We start from the raw sequence: 22,861 nt of genomic DNA on the forward strand, positions 1-22,861 counted from the left end.
AAATCACCAATATATTTGTGGATCTGAAAAAACATAGGAAAATTGTGGCTGTATTTGTGTGAGTAAATTTTTACACAATGGTGATTTACTGGCAACAAGTTCAAGGTGTACCTCTCCTACTGCCCGAAGTCAGCTGGGATATGCTCCAGCTGATTTATCATTCGTGATGATAAACGGTTTAGAAAATGGTTGGATGGAATTTTTACACAAATTTCTCCCCATACATGCGGTCTGGTAATCAGAGCCCCAACCTTTGTATATCAGCGGGTTTACACAACGACACAATAGTTTTGGAGCAGCAAACAAAAAAAAAAAAACAGATTACAAGCAATAAGTAGAATTTACCAGGATGTGCACCACTACTTTAGGGCTCACAACTGAACACAACCTGTTCATCAGAACAGCCTAACGGTGACTTAATTGAATTTAATCACATCAGACAACATGCCCTCAAATTACACACATTTTGAGCTATATAAGAATGTGCAATTAGAGACCTGTATAATACACTTTGAAAATGCCACAGTGGGGGCAACGACTATATTGGTTTGTGCTAAGGTAGTGCTAGGTTTTTATCTGTTAAGCTCCGCAAAAAGTCAATTGTCAATTGTTTGTCTATGTGAAACCCTTTGAGACTGCTTGTGATTTAGGGCTATACAAATAAACTTGACTTGACTTGAAAAAAGAGGAAAATATCCCCCCTAATTAACCTCAGTTACTATGAATTTGTCTATTAAATTGTAATAAGTACACCTCCATAACATTGTATCTAATTATCATGTTTCCCTGCCGGGCCTGCTTTGCTATTTGAGACGCACTGCTTTAAGGAGACATACCGTTTTGGCCCAAATATAAGATGATGTTTTTTGCATTGAAATAAGACTGAAAAAGTGGGGGTCGTCTTACATTCGGGGTTTAGACATTATAACCATTCACAACACTAGATGGTGGCAGATATCTTTAAAGTGAAGTTACGTCACGGCGCCTTAACTTTCGCGTGAGTTACCTTAGCTTATCGCGATTGTTGGAGCTTGTGCGCAGCGGTAAGTTAAAGGTTGCAGGTATCGACTGAGTATGTTGCTATCATCGTGTGCGTCTTTGACACAAAGTGAGTATATACATTTCATTGTTACTACTGTCCACTGTTGTGCCGTTTGTCCGATTGCGGTTTGCTTCGTGTGCGCGCCGTTTGATTGACAGCTCCGGCACGCTCCTCTAAGTTTGCCTCGCATCGTATGAGTAGCCGTTACGCAGTGGTCGCCAGCAAATGTGTTTTGTTGTCTCTATGACTTATGTTTGGGTGTTGCCGAGGGTATTTCATTTATGGTTATTTAGAGTCTCAGAGTCATTACTGTGCAATAACATCCTGCTCTCCACACCTTTTTAGAATTGTCTACACTGTTTGTACTATGTGTCCTCTCTGCATCCATTGCAGCCTGGTCATCCGAGAAGAGGGACCCTCCCATCTGTGGTCTCTTCTCAAGGTTTCTCAATTCCCCTAGCTGGAGTTTTGAGTTTTTCCTTGCCCTCTTGGGAGTTTAAGATCAGGGGATGTTTGAGAATATCTGCCATTTTTCACATGTCCTGAGTGTTTTTGTTAGTCACCTAAATGTTGAACAGAGGCTGTGATTTACCGAAGTCAAATTCCTTGTTTGGCACGCTCAAACATGGCGAATAAAAAACTCTTGAATCTTGAATCTCTTGAATTTAGTATAGCGGAACCGTTATGCGCAGTTAGTTATGTAATGTGTGCCGTCTACTAGTATTGTGTGACGTCAGAGGTTGAGTGTTGACTTGCGTATTGTATTTCTGTCTGTGGCAGAACCACACCCACACACCCCACAACCCACACACACACACCCTTCACACAATACCCTTTTGCCAATTTGCCTGTATGCCCCTATGAGCCACAGTGCCTGTTACTTTTTTGCCAATGATTCAGTAAAGCAATCAAAACTGAACCACGTTTTCCCTCCTGTGTTCTGACCGACACCCGGGGGCGAAAATAGCATAACCATCCGAGCCAATAATCGGGGTCGTCTTATATTCGGGTCAATACGGTACTATGGAAAACTGACATTTTAACTGCTGGTATTCAAATGGAGTATATGGTCTTGGGATTCAATTAAAATATAAGTAAGCCATGTTGAGCATCATAAAAATGAGACAGACCAACTTCCAAAACCATCTGATTTCAACAGGATTTGCTTCTATTCAAGATTCATGACAGTCAGTCACCCACTAATAATTCTTAATTTAGACAAGAACTACATATGTAAATGGCAAATTCACTTAGAAAACCAAATCATTTTGAATCCACTGACAGTTCTCACATTATGAACACTGTGTTACCATAAATGAACGATAAACCATATTGCAATGTGTTCGCCAACCAGCGCCACAAGGCGAAAGCTGTCATCATTATTTTAGTTGAAACATTGGTATCAAAGTCATGAAAAAAAGATACTTCATCTGCATTATTCATGATTCATTCTGTTAAAAAACACTTATCTTAATGGAGAGTGGCATTAAAAGTTTTTACCATCACATCTGATCTCAGCAATTCAACATGTAGCATTTTTCACCCATAATGCATTAAAATACAAGTACAAATGTAAAAGGTGGCTAATAACCGTCCACCCTACTTGGGCTCAAACATACGCTTCTAAAAGCACTTAATTCCGGTGTTAAACACGCTAGCTGTGTCAGAATTAGTTTATCTTAGCAATTAGCATAACTTCTCAGTCGTTCCTTGATATCCCTTTATAGGAATGATACTTTTTAGATTTGTAGCTTATTTGCCACCATGGAGGTAATGGTTACTGACTCTAGAGTGCGTTTGCAACGTGAAGACCCACATTAGTAGTCAGCAAAACTTGTTGTTAGCTAGGTAGTTGTGGTGTAAGTACCACCAAGCTTGACTCGACTGCTTATACGCTTTAATCAAATTCACCAATCTCACACTTTTTCACTAATATCGGCTGATAATTATCGCCACAGATCAATCAGAGCAGCCCTGATTTTAGTGAGGAAAATGCTAATTATGACCCACTAACCGCTAATTTCAAGCATTGACTTTTGGCATTTAAATCGTTTGTCTTATTACTGTCATGCTGTCATGTGTCGTCCGGATCATTTCCTGTTTTATTGTGTGATTTTCCTCTCGTTCCAGTCAGTGTGTTCTTCCCCTGTGCGTCCGGTCACGTGATCCCCTGATTCCAAGTGTGTGCACCTGCGTCAATGACCAACTGTCTTCACCTGTGTTCCCCTCCTGTGTCCATATAACCCGCGTCTTTCCTAGTATCCAGTGCCAGTGCGTCTTGCCTTGCTGAGAACACTAGCGATCACGAAACCCTTGAGTCCACGTAGAAGCCTTGTTTGAACGTCTTTGATCACCGATGTTAACTTGGTTACATCGCTATCTGGTTTTTGTATTTCCCTCGGTTCGAGGCGCTTTGATTTCTCATTTTTCTCCCTCGGTTCGAGGCGCCTTAGTTTCCCCTTTTTTCCCTCCTCGTGAGGCGTTTTTTGTTCGACCATCAGTGAAGACAATAAACACTTTGTTGAACTTTGGAATCTCTGCATTCGAGTCCTCTCCCTGCTCTGCGCCTGACAATTACATGCTCAAACACAGTTAGCGGACGGTAACACAACTTTAAGAGAAGACAAAAGGATGGGGTCTGACAACACTGGGAAAAGCGGCTACTGTATTGTATTTAAACTGTTCTATTTCAAATAAAACAGAATATTAACAAGCATGGAGCATATTTGAAAAATTCAAGAAACACTGTTAAGTAACAAACCTAAATGAATTATGTTCATTTTGTCTGTGATAAATTCCTGGCTTTTTAACTTACTAACAACTTTGCAGTCTACCGAATCTTTTGACTGTATATGACTGCGTACCAAATGGCCATATTAAATGGTAAAATCCATGTCCCAAACCTATAGTTATTATGAGTAAACAAATATGGCATGATAACAGCCAATGGACCCTACCTGTGAGGGTGGACTGGGGGAGCATGAAGAAAGAAGAGATGAAGATACTACTGATGAGTGGAGTAAATGGAGATGAGGTGAAAATGAAATGAGTACAAATGTAAGGTCAACAGACCAAGCACAGATGATGGAAATGAGGATAACATGGTAGCATGTGACATGAAGCATGAATGGAGTGATGCAAGGCAGGACTAATGCAGCTGCTGGGCATCTCACCGTTATGAATAAAAATGGATGTAACCATTTTGGTCTTACTTTGTTAATTGGAACAGAAAAAAGAATTGCCCAACGCAATCAACAATTTTCCCACCTGCTTTATACACCCCCCAAGATGAGCAATGGACTGTCCATGCAAAATGCATGCCACCAATTAATAATTTATTCTGCTTTTTATTTCCCATCTCATGCCGAGTTATGAAATTGAAAAAAAAAAAAAAAACATGAGCTGATGTAATTCAGGTACTGTTTCCACAAAACAATTTTCCCATTTCTTTGAGTTTTATCAAATGGATTCTTACTGATTCTGTCTCTAGTAAAATACAATGAGAATATCATCAAGTAACATGTCATATTTGCAGCAACTAATAGTAATACGTATACAACAAGAGCTATGGGTGTGCTTGAGCTCTTATCATACAGTTTAAGTTGAGTTTTGCTAAGGCTTAAGATGAAAAATATTAAAATATATTATTTTGTTCTTTATTTTGACTTGACTCATAGGTTTATTTAAAAAGAACAAAACACGACTGTTCAATTTGTTGTACGTGTCACAAAACATGGAAGTGATCCATATATGATCCTTTACGCACCTTAGAGCTGAAGTAAAAAAAAAAAAAAGGATGGGTGGATCGGTATCAAAAAGAGCACATCCTAATGAAATCGGCTCGGAAGCCCAACATTTTTTATCAGGACATCACTACTTGATGGCTTTCACAAATGTCAGGGTTTTCCAGGTTATCTTTATCGTATGATTATGTTGGAATGCAACCTGTAATAAATAACCTAGCTAAATTAGTTTTATGCTTATCTTGGAATGCAACCTGTGATAAATAACCTAGATTGTCCCATCCTACACAAAGCCGTAAAACACCCCTTGCTATGTTTTGACTAGAGCTCAAAGGCTTTCTCTATTCAGTCCACTCTTACCCCCACTCTGTTTTTCTTAATAAATATGCTCTTGCAGGAGGGAGAGTCAGACCTCCATTCGAACATCACTGTACGCACAGCGACGAATGGACTCTCCACCTGCAGGTGTCTAAAAGGACTTACTTGTCTCCCGTGTGGTTCTTGCAAAATAAGTAGCATAAAGCACTTAAGCGAATCTCTAACAACAAACATTTGATAACTTCTGGTAATTTATTGGAATCTCTCAAGCCAACAAGGCGTTAAGGCAGACATATCTTAATGTTTCCAAACCTGCAAAATGAGACATTCATTCAAAATATTGGCAAAAAGGACTACTTTGAAGCTGTCAGCAAATCTCATTAGTCCATTTCTGGCATTAAATCTAAATGATTATCGATGCTATTTCCCAGGTATAAAAATTTGCCTTTGCTCTCCCATTGTGCTGTTAATTCAGGCCCAGCGAATTTCTACCTAACACCCAAAGAAATTCTGAGAGAGTAAAGCATGAGATTTGAAAAAGCACAATTATGAAAACATATTTAAATACTGCAATACCATCCATCCATCCATCCATCCATCTTCTTCCGCTTATCCGGGATCGTGACTCCCAGATTTCCCTCTCCCCAGCCACTTCATCCAGCTCATCCCGGGGGATCCCAAGGCGTTCCCAGGCCAGCTGAGAGACATAGTCTCTCCAGCGCGTCCTGGGTCGTCTCCTACCGGTGGGACATGCCCTGAACACCTCCCAAGGGAGGCGTCCAGGAGGCATCCTGGTGAGATGCCCAAGCCACCTCATCCGGCTCCTCTCAATGTGGAGGAGCAGCGGCTCTACTCCGAGTCTCTGGACACCCTGCGGAAGAAACTCATTTTGGCCGCTTGTATCCGGGATCTTGTTCTTTCGGTCACGACCCATAGCTCATGACCAAAGGTGAATGTAGGAGCGTAGATCGACCAGTAAATTGAGAGCTTTGCCTTTTGGCTCAGCTCTCTCTTCATCATGACGTACCGGTACAGAGTCCGCTGACGCTGCACCGATCCGCCTGTCGATCTCACACTCCATCCTGCCCTCGCTCGTGAACAAGACCCCAAGATACTTGAAGTCCTCCACTTGGGGCAGGATCTCATCCCCGATCCGGAGAGGGCCACCCTTTTCCAACTGAGGACCATGGACTCAGATTTGGAGGTGCTGATCCTCATCCCGACAGCTTCACACTCGGCTGCGAACCGCTCCAGTGAGAGCTGGAAATCACGGCTTGAAGAAACCAACAGCACCACGTCGTGTGCAAAAAGCAGAGACGCAATGCCGAGGTCCCCAAACCGGACACCCTCAACACCTTGGCTGCGCCTAGAAATTCTGTCCATAAAAGTTATGAACAGAATCGGTGACAAAGGGCAGCCCTCACTGAGAACGAATCCGACTTACTGCCGAAAATGTCAGCCATGACAGCCCCACAACATCCAGAGCCTTTAAAAACTCTGGGCAGATCTCATCCACCCCTGGGGCCTTGCCCCCGAGGCGATTTTTAACTACCTCAGTGACTTCGACCCCAGAGATTGGAGAGTCCAACTTGTCTCCAGGCTCTGCTTCCACAATGGAAGGCGTGTCGGTGGAATTGAGGAGGTCTTCGAAGTATTCTCCCCACCGACTCACGACGTCCCGAGTCGAGGTCAGCAGCACGCCATATCCACTGTAAACAGTGTTGACGGTGCACTGCTTCCCCCTCCTGAGACACTGGTCGTGGACCAGAATTTCCTCGAAGCCGTCCGGAAGTCATTCTCCATGGCCTCGCCAAACTCCTCCCACGCCCGGGTTTTTGCCTCAGCAACCGCCGAAGCCGCGTTCCGCTTGGCCATCCGGTACCCGTCGGCTGCCTCCGGAGTCCCACAGGCCAAAACGGCCCGATAGGACTCCTTCTTCAGCTTGACGGCATCCCTTACCGCCGGTGTCCACCGGCGGGTTCGGGGATTGCTGCCATGACAGGCACTGACCACCTTACGGCCACAGCTCCGATCAGCTGCCTCAACAATGGAGGCATGGAACATGGTCCACTCAGACTCAATGTCCCTCGCCTCCTCCGGGACGTGGGAAAAGCTCTGCCGGAGGTGGGAGTTGAAGCTCTTCCTGACAGGGGATTCTGCCAGACGTTCCCAGCAGACCCTCACAGAGCATTTGGGTCTGCCAGGTCGGACCGGCATCTTCCTCCACCATCGGAGCCAACCCACCACCAGGTGGTGATCAGCTGACAGCTCCGCCCATCTCTTCACCCGAGTGTCCAAAACATGCGGCCGCAAACACGATGACACGACTACAAAGTCGATCATTGAACTGCGGCCTAGGGTGTCCTGGTGCCAAGTGCACACATGGACACCCTTATGTTTGAACATGGTGTTCATTATCGACAATAATAGAACACCGCTCGGGTTCAGATCGGGGGGTGCCGTTCCTCCCAATTACGCCCTTCCAGGTCTCACTGTCATTGCCCACGTGAGCATTGAAGTCACCCAGTAGAACGATGGAGTCCCTAGAAGGATCGCTTTCCAGAACTTCTTCCAAAGACTCCAAAAAGGGTGGGTACTCTGAGCTGCCGTTTGGTGCATAGAAACAAACAACAGTCAGGACCCGCTCCCCCACCCAAAGGCGGAGGGAGGCTACCCTCTCGTTCACCGGGGTGAACCCCAATGTGCAGGTGCCCAGCCGCGGGGCATAAAGTATACCCACACCTGCTTGACGCCTCTCACCATGGGCAACTCCAGAGGGGAAGAGAGTCCAGCCCCTCTCGAGAGGGCCTGTATCGGAACCCAAACTGCGTGTGGAGGCAAGTTGGACTATGTCTAGTCGGAACTTTTCTGCCTTGCACACCATCTCGGGCTTCTTTCCAGAGAGGTGACATTCCATGTCCCAAGAGCCAGCTTCTGATCAGACTGCCAAGGTCCTTGCCTTTGGCCGCCGTCCAGCTTACTATGCACCCGACCCCTTTGGCCCCTCCCACAGGTGGTGAGCCCATGGGAAGTGGGACCCACGTTTCCTTTTCAGGCTGTGCCCGGCCGGGCCCCATGGGCGAAGGCCCGGCCACCAGACGCTTGCCTTCGAGACCCACCTCCACGCCTGGCTCCAGAGGGGGGCCCTGGTGACCCGCATCCCGGCGAGGGAAAACTGAGTCCATATATATTTTTCTTCATCAGGGTTTTTTTGAGCCGTGCTTTGTCTGGCCCTTCACCTAGGACCCTTTTGCTATGGGGGTGACCCTACCAGGGGTGTGAAGCCCCAGACAACATGGCTCCTAGAATCATTGGGACACGCAAACCCCTCCACCATGATAAGGTGACGACTCACGGAGGGGTACTGCAATACTACTTTTACAAATATATAAATAACCCAACAAGAATATTTTTGCAGCTGTAGCTGTTATCAGCATATATTCTTCATGACTACCCCGTCATAAACCCAAAACAACCTGGAAGACCTCACGATCTGACATGTAACAAACAAATGAACGGTGGTATTGTCTGTTGTAGCTTTGGCAAATACTGTTGACAGATGTTGTCAACAATGATCACCTAAATAGGTCCACTCTCAAGAATTTTCACCCATGGGATTGGTTGCTGAGGCAAAAACAGATAGATTATTTAAATCAGCTACAGTGCACTACATGCTCTTGCCCTGACTGGTCCTTACCACAATGCTAAATCAAACCAAGCAATGAAATGTGGCAATGGGGTTAATGGATCTAAATCAGACAAGCTGAAAAGAGGGATTTAGCTCAGCATCGTTACCGGGTTCTGCTGGCGTGACAACGCCCACGTGCCGGTTGACCGGTGGCGCATATCAGTCCGATTAGGATGTAAGTTATCACTCGCAGAATGATCGGGTCACAATTTTAATCATGACGGACAACAAAATGTCAGGTAGGCCACCTGCGCCAGCCTACGCAGTAGTCTCTCCTCTTGGTTAAAGTTCGAAATGGTGAAGTAAAAAATGGAGGGCAAATTATTTCATGTCTGAGTTTTTGATTGTTATATTTATTACAAAAAATACAGCTGACTTATTTAATTATAATACAGTATTATTTAAATTTAGACTAAATTTTATAGCCGGTCCCATCCATAATAATGGTTTAATCCGAAGTCATTGTCGTCCCGTGATCAACGATTACTCAACCAATAAGAATTTGGTCGGACAAGGGTCCTTGTCGACCAAACATCAAACCAACCGACCAGCAGATGTCAGCCCTAGCAAAAACTTAACAAAGGACTAAATGAGAAATATATCAAGCAATGCCACAGCAGTAAAAAAAAAAAATAAGTGAGTCATTTTATACCTTGTTCCAAAGGCCTCTTGGTTTCCTGTGGGGGAGTCGAGGCTTTCTCCTGACTTGGGTGGTCTATCACGATTCATGTGTTGCAGAATGGAGCTCAACTCTGTGATAACTGTGTTCTTGGTGTCTGGTGTAGATGGGGGGCTATGAAGCTCAGGGGGTTGATCACCCCACAGCTTTGATGTCCTTTGAGTGGGCGTCCTAGGAGGTTCAGAAGATGAAGTTCGAGCAGGAAGAGCCTGAGGTGGGGACCCATAAGATTCTGGTGGTTCTTCAATTAGGGCGTCATGGTAAAGTGAAGTTCTGTTGATGACCGATTTTCCTTTGGGTTTCGGAGGTACCGGGGGTCTATCCACCAGGAAGGAATGCCCATCTGCAGTAGCATAAAGGCTCTCCAGGGTGGTGTCACAGAAGCCTCCCTCTGACGAAAGGGTGGAGATGCTTGACACGGTGCTGGTGGTCTCCATGTGCTGAGGATCGCCACTGCTGCGGCTGTCTACCTCTTCAATTCCAGAGTCCCCGATCCCTGCTTCTGGGTCTGGTGGGGGAAGAGGATACGAAGGGGGAGTACTGTTTGTCATTCGTTTGTGTTGATCAGTAACAAGTGTAGGGGCATGGACATTATATGGGGGGAGCAGAGGCCCCCCATTCCTTCTCTGTTGTTGAAGCATTTGTGCAATGGCACTCGCCTGGTCATCAGGGATGTCAATGCTGTTTGCAAACTCTAAGGGAGGTGGGAGTGGCTCTACAAAGTCAAAATCCTCATCAATGTCAACTGACGCCAGAGGAGGAGGGGGTATCCTGAAGGGTAGCTTCACAGGTTCATCTAAGGATTCCCCTAGAGGAATGGTGCGTCTTTGTGTTGAGGAGGACTGAGGATTAATAGACAATGATGGTCCACTGCGAGGATCAGGTTGATTGGGGTCTTTAAGCTCAGATGGCCTGTTGCTATCCTGCCCTTCCAACTCTTGACTATTTAACTTGTTGCTTGCCTCTGTGCTGGTGTGAACCATTAAGAGCCCAGCTGATTTAGGAGTGTCAGCCACATCTGCTGGTGCACTTTTCCTCTCTTCAACTGCCTGATGTTGTTGCTCTTCCCGGGCTGCGTCAGAGTCGTATTTCTGCTCAGTCATTTGCCTCCGCAAGCCGCCTCGACCTGGACGACCCATGGTTGCAGAGGAGATAGCAGCAAAACTCGTTTCGATCCCAGACCGCAACTTGGTATCAATAAAGAGTGGCTGATTAAGATCTGGTTTGTGGCTTGGCTGCAGGGGGAGGGAATGGGCTTCATGTTTGGGAGTTTGCGGAACCTGAGGAAGATTTTGCTGATGATTTTGTTGCTCCTTCATTGCTCGGTCACGAGCTGCGAGGGCCAAAGCAAGAGGAGAATTAGGTTCAAGAGGTTTACCAGTGACAGGATGAAGGTAGGTTCCATTGGCCCTGTAGTGGCTCTTTGGTGGTGTGGCTGGGAGACTAACGGGGCTGTCCAAGTTAGGACATTGTCCTGTTTTAGTGTTTAGAGGCTCCCGAACAACTGTGGGCTCTGGAGTGTTGAAATCGGTCATATTTCCACTGCCTCCCCCGACAGGAGGTCCAAGGTGCACTGCTGGAACCATCATCCTCCTAAGTCGCTCGTCACTACCAAACATGCCTTCATCAATGGACTTTGACTGCCGAAGCCGAGGTGTTGGTGTAGGGCCAATTAAATCATCATCCCCCATATCTACTGACTGGAAGGAAATAGAGTTCTTTCTTGCCTCAAGTCTTTTCTCACGGTCTCGTACCGCCCCAGCGATAGCTGCCGCAAATGGGTTGCCTAGAGACATTGGGTCTTCAGGACGCAAACCACCACTTACACCACCAGTTGGCATTAGAGATGGGTGCTCTGGAGTGGTGGGCTCAATTTCCATACTGCTACCCTGGCTGCTCTTGCCACTGCTGCTGGTGGATGGTTCCTTGACAATGATGGTCGGAATGGGGATGGAAGAGCATGTTCGCTCAACAGGTGTAGTAGGCATGGAAACTGGGCCCGATGGGCTTGCTGGCATATGACATGTTTTTTCTGGACTGTCCTCAACATTTGACTGTTTTACTAGCATGCCCTTTCTTCGGGCTGGTTTTGCTGGCACATACAAATTTTTATTGCCTACCTCAGAGTAAGGGTTTTCGGGCACTGGTGTACGCCCTCGAGTGCGCGGGCTCTCAAAATGCTCTGAACTCTGTCTGTGATAACCTCTCCTCAATGTACCAATATCTGAGGTTCTACTAATACTTGTCACTGCGTTAGGTGAGTTCTGGGTGAAGCTGGGTCTTGTGGTACCGTAACTCTTCGGTGTTGAGACAGCAGGGGAGTTGTAGGCAGGTGGTGAGGGGGGAGAAATGCCTGGAGGAGGAGGGATATCCTCTGAAGTATCTGGCATGGAGAGGCTACGGGAGAACTTAAGAAGAGGTGGTGTAAGGAAACCCTGTTTTTCCTCCTCTGTTGTACCTTGAAGAAAGTGAGCAGAAAGTAAATACAGATTTAGAATATGGTAACACTATTCAAAGTAAACATAAAAAACAATAATTAACTAAGCAAACACACAAGTAAGTAAATAAATAAATAAATAGATAAACCCCTTATGACGAGTAAAATAAATGGACTTCGTTTTCCCTCGCCTGGACGCGGGTCACCGGGGCCCTCCTCTGGAGCCAGGCCTGGAGGCGGGACTCGAAGGCGAGCGTCTGGTGGCCGGGCCTTCGCCCATGGGGCCCGGCCGGGCACAGCCCGAAAAGGAAACGTGGGTCCCCCTTCCCATGGGCTCACCACCTGTGGGAGGGGCCAAAGGGGTCGGGTGCAGTGTGAGCTGGTCGGCGGCCAAAGGCAGGGACCTTGGCGGTCTGATCCCCGGCTGCAGAAGTTGGCTCTTGGGACATGGAATGTCACCTCTCTGGCTGGAAAGGAACCCGAGCTGGTGTGCGAGAGAGAAAAATTCCGACTAGATATAGTCGGACTAGCCTCCACACACAGTTTGGGTTCCGGTACAAGCCCTCTAGAGAGGGGCTGGACTCTCTTCCACTCTGGAGTTGCCCACGGTGAGAGGCGTCGAGCAGGTGTGGGTATACTTATTGCCCCCCGGCTGGGCGCCTGCACATTGGGGTTCACCCCGGTGAATGAGAGGGTAGTCTCCCTCCGCCTTCGGGTGGGGGGACGGGTCCTGACTGTTGTTTGTGTCTATGCACCAAACGGCAGCTCAGAGTACCCACCCTTCTTGGAGTCCCTGGAGGAAGTGCTGGAGAGCGCTCCTTCTGGGGACTCCATCGTTCTACTGGGTGACTTCAATGCTCATGTGGGCAATGACAGTGAGACCTGGAAGGGCGTGATTGGGAGGAACGGCCCCCCCGATCTGAACCCGAGCGGTGTTCTATTATTGGACTTCTGAGCTCGACACGGATTTTCAATAATGAACACCGTGTTCAAACATAAGGGTGTCCATGTGTGCACTTGGCAACAGGACACCCTAGGCCGCAGCTCGATGATTGACTTTGTAGTCGTGTCATCGGATTTGCGACCGCGTGTTTTGGACACTCGGGTGAAGAGAGGGGCGGAGCTGTCAACTGATCACCACCTGGTGGTGGGTTGGCTCCGATGGTGGGGGAAGATGCCGGTCCGACCTGGCAGACCCAAATGCTCTGTGAGGGTCTGCTGGGAACGTCTGGCAGAATCTCCTATCAGGAAGAGCTTCAACTCCCACCTCCGGCAGAGCTTTTCCCACGTCCCGGGGGAGGCGGGGGACATTGAGTCTGAGTGGACCATGGTCCGCGCCTCTATTGTTGAGGCAGCTGACCGGAGCTGTGGCCGTAAGGTCGTTGGTGCCTGTCGTGGCGGCAATCCCCGAACCCGCTGGTGGACACCGGCGGTAAGGGATGCCGTCAAGCTGAAGAAGGAGTCCTATCAGGCCGTTTTGGCCTGCGGGACTCTGGAGGCAGCTGACAGGTACCGGATGGCCAAGCGGAATGCGGCTTTGGCGGTTGCTGAGGCAAAAACCCGGGCGTGGGAGGAGTTTGGTGAGGCCATGGAGAATGACTTCCGGACGGCTTCGAGGAGATTCTGGTCCACGACCAGTGTCTCAGGAGGGGGAAGCAGTGCACCTTCAACACTGTTTACAGTGGATATGGCGTGCTGCTGACCTCGACTCGGGACGTCGTGAGTCGGTGGGGAGAATACTTCAAAGACCTCCTCAATTCTACCTACACACCTTCTATTGAGGAAGCAGGGCCTGGAGACTCTGAGGCGGATTCTCCAATCTCTGGGGTCGAAGTCACCGAGGTAGTTAAAAAACTCCTCGGTGGCAGGGCCCGGGGGTGGATGAGATCCGCCCGTTCTTAAAGGCTCTGGATGTTGTGGGGCTGCCATGGCTGACACGCCTCTACAACATTGCGTTGACATCGGGGACAGTGCCTCTGGATTGGCAGACTGGGGTGGTGGTTCCCCTCTTTAAGAAGGGGGACCGGAGGGTGTGTTCCAATTACAGGGGAATCACACTCCTCAGCCTCCCCGGTAAGGTCTATTTAGGGGTGCTGGAGAGGAGGGTCCGTCGGGAGGTCGAACCTCGGATTCAGGAGGAGCAGTGTGGCTTTCGTCCTGGCCGTGGAACAGTGGACCAGCTCTACACCCTTGGCAGGATCCTCGAGGGTCCATGGGAGTTCGCCCAACCAGTCCACATGTGTTTTGTGGACTTGGAGAAGGCATTCGACCGTGTCCCTTGGGAGGTTCTGTGGAGGGTGCTTCGGGAGTACGGGGTGCCGAGCCAACTGATAAGGGCGGTTCGGTCCCTGTATCACCGATGCCAGAGTCTGGTCCGCATTTCCGGCAGTAAGTCGGATTCGTTCCCAGTGAGGGTTGGACTCCGCCAAGGCTGCCCTTTGTCACCGATTCTGTTCATAATTTTTATGGACAGAATTTCTAGGCGCAGCCGAGGCGTTGAGGGGGTCCGGTTTGGGGACCTCAGCATTGCGTCTCTGCTTTTTGCAGATGACGTGGTGCTGTTGGCTTCTTCAGGCCGTGATCTCCAGCTCTCGCTGGAACGGTTCGCAGCCGAGTGTGAAGCGGTCGGGATGAGGGTCAGCACCTCCAAATCCGAGTCCATGGTCCTCGATCGGAAAAGGGTGGAATGCCCTCTCCGGATCGGGGATGAGATCCTGCCCCAAGTGGAGGAGTTCAAGTATCTTGGACTCTTGTTCACGAGTGAGGGGAGGATGGAGCGCGAGATCGACAGGCGGATCGGTGCAGCATCGGCAGTAATGCGGACCCTGTACCGGTCCGTTGTGGTAAAGAGAGAGCTGAGCCAAAAGGCAAAGCTCTCAATTTACCGGTCGATTTACGCTCCTACCCTCACCTATGGTCACGAGCTATGGGTCGTGACCGAAAGAACGAGATCCCGGATACAAGCGGCCGAAATGAGTTTTCTCCGCAGGATGTCCGGCCTCTCCCTTAGAGATAGGGTGAGAAGCTCGGGTCATCCGGGAGAGACTCGGAGTCGCTACTCCTCCACGTTGAGAGGAGCCAGATGAGGTGGCTCGGGCATCTTATCAGGATGCCTCCTGGACGCCTCCCTGGGGAGGTATTCCGGGCATGTCCCACCGGCAGGAGACCCTGGGGACGACCCAGTACGCGCTGGAAAGACTATATGTCTCTCAGCTGGCCTGGGAACGCCTTGGGATCCCCCGGGATGAGCTGGATGAAGTGGCTAGGGAGAGGGAAGTCTGGGAGTCCCTCCTAAAGCTGCTGCCCCGGCGACCCGACCCCGGATAAGCGAAAGAAGATGGATGGATGGATGGATAAATAGATGAACAAGGAAATAAATATATAGATGTCACAAAATTGATATTACAATGAATGAATTATACAATTACAAAAATATGGGTTTATATTATGGTATTGTTTTTACATAATAATTAGGGTTAGTATAGAATAATGTGGTGAACCTATTTTTTTACGCTTGATAGTACAAGCAGAGAATATCAATGTAAAGTAAAGCTAAAGTGCACGGCACTCTTACTCAGAAAATCATTACAAATGATCTTAACTTGCAATGAAAAAAGGACAATAATAAAAAAGTAAATGATCAAAATGTTAACAAGAAACTTGAATCAAAATCTATACACCATCCAGCCATCTAATAGATATGGAAGGTCAACGAAAACACTTTTAGTGACAGATAACACCTTGGAGATGCACTACTCTTTCAGCAGACCAGTTTTTAAGTGTCAAATTTAAAATACCTGTTGTTATGTAACTAACCAAAGAATATAATGTAAGAAATTGTTCTTTAATTTTGCTGTCTAATGAATATTGTTCATTACATAGTGATGGAAAACATCTGCTCAGCAACAAAGTGCCAAAGCACTGACCACGATTCATCATCTTAATAACAACTCAGTATTATCAATGGAGAATTCGCCGAGTTAGCCGACATCATTCTAATTAATATATCTAATTTATACTCTAATATAATTTATAAGGGCGGCTCGGTGGCGCACTGGGTAGCACGTCCGCCTCACAGTTAGGAGGGTGCGGGTTCGATTCCACCTCCGGCCCTCCCTGTGTGGAGTTTGCATGTTCTCCCCGGGCCCGCGTGGGTTTTCTCCGGGCGCTCCGGTTTCCTCCCACATTCCAAAAACATGCTTGGTAGGCCGATTGAAGACTCCAAATTGTCCCTAGGTGTGAGTGTGAATGGTTGTCTGTCTCTGTGTGCCCTGCGATTGGCTGGCAACCGGTTCAGGGTGTCCCCCGCCTACTGCCCGATGACGGCTGGGATAGGCTCCAGCACGCCCGCGACCCCCGTGGGGACTAAGCGGTTCAGAAAATGGATGGATGGATGGATATAATTTATAATATAATCATATCTAATTTATAAGATTTAATATAATTGTTGCACACAGAGCAAGAACAAGACTTCTGAGCATTAAAGTGATATTTGGTACAGTTGATAATGTACAAGGGCACAAGTTACTGTAATTTTTCAGGTTGCACGTCATCAGTGTTACACAATACATAAACATCTAAAATGTAATCATACCTATAGACTTTTGCTTCCTAAGCACGCCCTTCTCTGGTAACCCCAGAAAGGCCCCTGGCACAGTGGGTGGGACCACTGCTACTCCCTGGCGGTCATGGTACATAGACTGCAAACATGAAAATTGTTACTAACATACAGAGAAAACAAGTATTTTGAAATTTTAACACTGTAATCCTTATCTCCTGAAATGATTTTAATAAATTTTATTTTTGTCTTGGACACATTTTTTGTCTCGCACACATCACAAGAAGTTGGGTCAAAACAATTCAACATGTTGAATATTACCAATTTGAGATCAGAGTGGCCCAAACATTCTTTTGAGCGGTTAAAATCTATCCGAACACATGACAGAAATATCTAACAAAATTATCTTTGTAGCTATTACAACAATTGGAGTGTCCTTAAGAGTGTCAAGAGGGGAGAAATCAGGATAAAAACAGGCTCATGATCGGACTGCGTGAATCAGGCTTCAGTTACATCGGAACCTCAGTTCTCACACTTTTCCTTATTAAAATGAATGGAAAAAGAATCCATCCATTCCAGCTCCAGAACCAAGCAGATTTGTGCGAGGCCAAATACAACAGAAATATTTTGTGAACATGTACCTGTTCCAATTTAAACTTCATAAAATTCTTACAGATTAGTACAGTTGTGGTATCTTACATTTAGTTCAGTGGGTGTAATCAAGCAACGACTGGATGGCCGTGGCTTGATTGTTGCGATCTTCATATCAATTGGTGATGTCTTCTGGGCATGCGTCATCTCTTCAACTTTACCTGCAAAAAAGGCAATTCATGATTTCATGAACAAACAATGGGAAAACTACCAAGCTGTTTTTTGGTTTGCAAAGCTTCTTGTGAGCCAAATGCAAGCTAATCATTCACTGGGTTCCTTTTACCACACTCAGTTGCGGATGAAGCTGCAACAGAAAACACTAGCGTAATACGTACAGGGGGAGCAAGTGGACTGAGATGAAATGTCTTGGGTGTGTCAAGCCTTGAAAGCCGTGCAAAGTCTTTTCAAGCAGCCGACTCAATAGCATCATCCAACTATTAGGGTTCTTCCTCAGTCAATACCAAATCAGGAATAATTGTTCATTTATCAAGTATGCCATGAGCTTTCTGTCTGGTCTCTCTTTTTTTGTTGAATCCGACATGTAAAAGATATCGACTGCATACTTGTCTGGGCTGAACTCTCTCTGCGATGATGCCATTAGAATGAGCCCACTTCATATGTTATGCTTACAGATGCTACATGCTAGCCCTGATCTAGCCTCACATCACCTCCCTGACTTTTCTCTTTCGTTTGTAGAAAGCTTCCATGCATTACAAGGTGCTGCGCATCTATACACAGAGGAGAGGAATGGGGAGAGGTGGGTAGGTTTAAGGAAGGGAGGAAAGGGGAGGAAAGGAGAATCAATGATCTTAAGTAGTTTACTATATATTCAGCGCAGTCAGACACTATCCACACACTACTCACACGCAAAAATAAACATCTCCTTTCTCTGGAAGCTGCCTCCCAATTGGATTTCAACTACATCATCACAGAACATGTAACATGGTTGCCCTGGAAACCTATCTCTGACTGAACATTTTTTTATAATTTTATTGGAATAACCTTTCTCCTCACATATACAAATGTGCACACATTTACTGTACTAAACCATAGAAATATAAGCCTGCGGTGACACAGGGGGAATAGGAGGAAGAATAAACACACACACAAAGAAGAAGAAATGACAGCAAATTTCCTTTTTTTTTTTTTTTTTAGGTCAGACCCAATTAACAAACATTGACTCACAGAGAATGTTTATTTTTTTGGTATGTGTTTTGGTGACATATAAACACAATCTCAAACACTTTACACTGCTCAGCATGGCATGTTTTGGATAGGTTTTTATATTAAGCCTGTATCTCACGTAGTCACGAGTGTGCATGTAGCAAATGTTGGTATTCCTGGTTCCTAAAAGGTTGCAAAGAGTTGCAAATGACAAAAACTGTTGACTATTAAAGCTTTTGGCAAATGTTTTTGCAACCTCGAATGAACCCTGATGAAAAATCAACATTCAGGCCGTGCACAAACCCTCGCTAACCTTCGCTGCTCAGTGAGATACAGGCTTTAGTGTTACAAAAGAAAATTGTGTGTCAGCCTGCTTCAGGAAACAATAGTTGGTGGACTACCATTCAAAAACATCCTAACCAAACAAAAGCCAAAATGAAGAACAAACAATAAAGTGTTGTACAGCAAGCAGACATAAATCCTTGAACACACTTTCATGTTACAACAGCAAATCATGCAGTGGCTGAGAAAGACAACAACAGTTTAAAAAAACCACAATAAATAAAAAACATTGTTAATTCATCGCAGAAAACTGGAGAAAATACAGTCAATATACAGTATCATACTGTTAGCATGCCTATAATAACTTACCACCTTTCTTTTTCCTTAGAGTGGCTTGGAGTGACAGAAAACATTGTTCAGTCTTACAAGTACAAGACAGACCCCATTTGTTTGGAAAACAGTCATTAATCAATTTGATTACTACTCATAGGTTAGAAATTATGTTTCTATTATCCATCAGTAAACTTTGCTTTCATTCTAATTAAATAAGGTACAAGCAATGTAATAGTATCAATACAAAGCTGGCTACAGTATAATAATACACACAGTAGACTTACCACTTCTGCAAAACAGTACTATTAAGTAAACAAGTAAAATCAGCAGATCTGGAAAGAAAAACATGCTGACCACATGAATGTTTCCATCAGCATTTTTCTGCAGAAGTTAATTCATTCTTCTGCCATTTATTTTTTCACCAATGACCCCTATCCATGCTCGTGCAACTTTGACACGGGGCACAGTACAGCAATTCGTGATGATGGAGCAAAGTGTGTACAGTAAATCATGAGCTTTTTTGAGAAAAAAAAACAGACGAAAAAACTTACACATCTATTTAGAATACTTGGTTGAATATTTTTTTTCCTCCTAAAAAATACTGTGTCCTTTTTTGGGGTAGGTAAAATCAGAAGATGTGAAGCTCTTTGAGTTGTTTCTGTCATAAAGGGCTATATGAATAAATTTGACTTGACTTAAAAAGATACAAATGTAGGCAAAAATGCAATTCAGGTTCTTGGGCCCCCAGATTTGAATATTGTAAAAATTTGAAAATTAATAACAAATTAAAGTGTCTCAATGTACATGTTTTTCTTAATGCCAGTTTACTCTCACCAATTACCTATTCTTGGGGAATTCCAGTAGCAAATTGATGAATAACTAGTTTTAAAATCAGATGGTAGTCAAATGTGTTCAAATAATACATTCATTTTAAAGGGTATTGGTAACAACAAATGTGTTTTTGAAAGTGAAGACAGTTTGCAATTTTGGTATTTTAGTACATAATTTCTTTTGGGGATTGACATAAAATGATGTGGTGGGCTAGTTTAACATCAGTGGGCTAGGGAATAAGGCAGAAGATGTTTTTTTTTTTTACTCCACCAATACTAGGATTTCAATATATTATTTTGAAAGAGCTAATGTCTTGGCCATTTTTAAAAGTTGTAATAAAAATGAACAAAATAATGTCATCAAGCCAACATATTTTACTATCAATATTTTAAGCTCAGTGGCCTAGTGGTAGAGTGTCCGCCCTGAGACTGGAAGATTGTGGGTTCAAACCCCGGCCGGGTCATACCAAAGACTATAAAAATGGGACCCATTGCCTCCCTGCTTGGCACTCAGCATTAAGGGTTGGAATTGGGGGGTTAGATCACCAAATGATTCCCGAGCGCGGCACCGCTGCTGCTCGCTGCTGCTCGCTGCTCCCCTCTCCCCCAGGGGATGGATCAAAATCACACGGGGATGGGTTAAATGCAGAGACAAATTTCACCACACCCAGATGTGTGTGACAATCATTGGGACTTTTTAACTTTAACTTTAAGGCTGTTATTTCACGTCAAATTCTTATATATTGCTACATTAAATATTTTAATGCATACATTTGACTACACTTGCAAACTGGATACATTAATTTCACTTCATTATCTTCTCGGTCTATCTCATGATACTTTCACCATGCCTTTTCATCCTTGCCTTTCTTATCTTCTGCAGTCTCTTTTTTCCCATTATCCCCTTGTACACAGTTTGGCATCGTGTCCACATATTAATGCAACAATAAAACTACTCTGTGGTGATGCTCATCAATACAGATACTGACAGATAAATACATTCATATCATACTAATGACTTTTTTTTTTATAGCCACAGCGGCTTTCATGCATGATGGTGAGAATGGACAGGAAATGAGGAAGGAGAGTCCAACTCAAGTGAAATGCAGTAAAGAAACTTGAACAGCATCATCATTTGGATGCTGCAAGCTGGCGGAGAAACAAGCTGGGCAAAATGGGCAGCAAAAGGTCATGCAGCATAAAGCGCTTACCTTTATCCACTAGTTTTTTAATCAATTAGAATAAGGTAAAAGCACGAGCAAAAGAGAAGACTTATTAGACAACGACTTCCCCGCCACTGACCCTCAGGAGTCAAATGAAATCCAGCAAACTTACCAAGTTCCTCTAATTCAGACGTCATTGACTTGGAGCGCATGGACAGGGCAGTAGTGGGAGCTCTCTTTGGTGGAGGAGGAGCTGAGGGGTCAAAAGAACATAGTAGTTACCACAGGTACTGAAAAGGGAGCAACAGCAATGTCTAAATATTCTATATTAATTCTATATTAATTTATACAAACATAGTTGCTCCATCAGAGCACAGACATGGCACACAGCTTCTTAACTTTTCCATTACACATAAGGCAGAGCTCATTAACGTCATGACACATTGATACAAAACATTCAGTAGATAAGACATTCATATGAAGATATGTTTTTGCTTTTTTTCCCCTCCCTTTTCTTCCCTTCCGTATTCCTGCTTGCGGAGAGTATAAAACCTTCTGATCTGGAGTCTGACGTGGTTGTTCTCATCTGTACTAACTGCCGTGAAGCAACCCAAGATCTTGCAAATAAAGAACCAACTAATACTCCCCATCTTTGTTTTCTTTGCTCAACGACAGACATCATGAACAAAACACAACAATTGGTGACCCTGACGTGATGTCCAGTTGAGCGGTTTTAAGACTTCTGAGCGGGAGAGCTTCTTCTGCCGTCTGAAGGCCTGGGGCCCCACCCTTAGAAGGTAAGAAGGCTTTTTCCTTCATAAACTGTGGCCTCCGCCCCGTAGAGGAATTGTCTTTCCCGACCCCAAATTTGATACTTTAATGATTTAGTATGTGGAGGTGGTTGTTTCTTTATGGTTTTCTTTCTTTTGTGTTAAAACTTCAGAGGGAGAATCCGGAGTTTTCTTTTTATTGTGTTAAAACTTCCAAGGGGGAATCCGGAGTTTTCTTTCTTTTATGTTAAAACTTCGAGGGGGAATACGGAGTTTTCTTTTTATTGTGTTAAAACTTCCGAGGGGGAATCCGGAGTTTTCTTTTTATTGTGTTAAAACTTCTGAGGTGGAATCCGGAGTTTTCTTTTTCATGTGTCAAAACTTCCGAGGGGGAATCCGGGGTTTTCTTTCTAATGTGTTAAAACTGCAGAGGGGGAATCCGGAGTTTTCTTTCTAATGTGTTAAAACTTCAGAGGGGTAATCCGGAGTTTTCTTTCTAATGTGTTAAAACGTCCGAGGGGGAATCCGGAGTTTTCTTTCTATTGTGTTAAAACTTCCGAGGTGGAATCCGGAGTTTTTTTTCTAATGTGTTAAAACTTCCGAGGGGGAATGTGGAGTTTTCTTTCTATTGTGTTAAAACTTCTGAGGGGGAATCCGGAGTTTTCTTTCTATTGTGTTAAAACTTCCGAGGGGGAATCCGGGGTTTTCTTTTATGTTGTGTCATTTGTGAGGTTTTTTGTGCTGTTGTGCTTGTGTATTGTCTTTATTGTGGAGGGCCGGTGATAGGGCGTTGGCTCTGTTGCTATAAAGCAGAGCAGACATATTTAGGGTGTTGGCCCTTGACTGTCTGGTTGTGATATTGTTGAAGTTGTTTATACATAATTGTTACTGTTGTTGTTATTATTGTTACATATTATTAACAATGCTAATTTGGATTAGCGGCATGATCGCGACAGGGGTGGCCAACCTGTGACGTATCGATGTTGCAATGCCGGGCCCGCTCTTGTTCGGGCGGGGCTGTGGCTGGGCACGGGGTTGGGGTGTGCCCGCTCCAGGGGCCGTGTGTGATTCATACACGACATTGACTATTGAAACCGCCGCCCAGAGAGATGAACGTTTAACTGCTTGCCAACAGATGTAAAAGAAGCATGCTTGGACTAATCATTGCAATCCTATGTGTAACTGTGGGCCTAACGAACACCC

General features: G+C 45.3%; 1 protein-coding gene across 2 annotated transcripts in view; it reads right to left on the reverse strand.

Moving 5' to 3' along the window:
• shank2b (SH3 and multiple ankyrin repeat domains 2b) overlaps positions 1-22,861 on the reverse strand; it is a 262,152-nt gene that overhangs the window by 23,013 nt on the left and 216,278 nt on the right. For both annotated transcript variants that reach the window (XM_049717383.2, XM_049717384.2), the window contains 5 exons: positions 21,061-21,141; positions 18,932-18,955; positions 17,165-17,277; positions 16,502-16,607; positions 9,444-11,928 (listed from right to left, as the gene is read on the reverse strand). In XM_049717383.2, the coding sequence (XP_049573340.1) occupies positions 9,444-11,928; positions 16,502-16,607; positions 17,165-17,277; positions 18,932-18,955; positions 21,061-21,141 (2,809 nt within the window). The remainder of the gene's footprint in view (positions 1-9,443; positions 11,929-16,501; positions 16,608-17,164; positions 17,278-18,931; positions 18,956-21,060; positions 21,142-22,861) is intronic.

Source organism: Syngnathus scovelli, chromosome 4 (assembly GCF_024217435.2).
Source record: "Syngnathus scovelli strain Florida chromosome 4, RoL_Ssco_1.2, whole genome shotgun sequence".
Classification (NCBI taxonomy): Eukaryota; Metazoa; Chordata; class Actinopteri; order Syngnathiformes; family Syngnathidae; genus Syngnathus; species Syngnathus scovelli.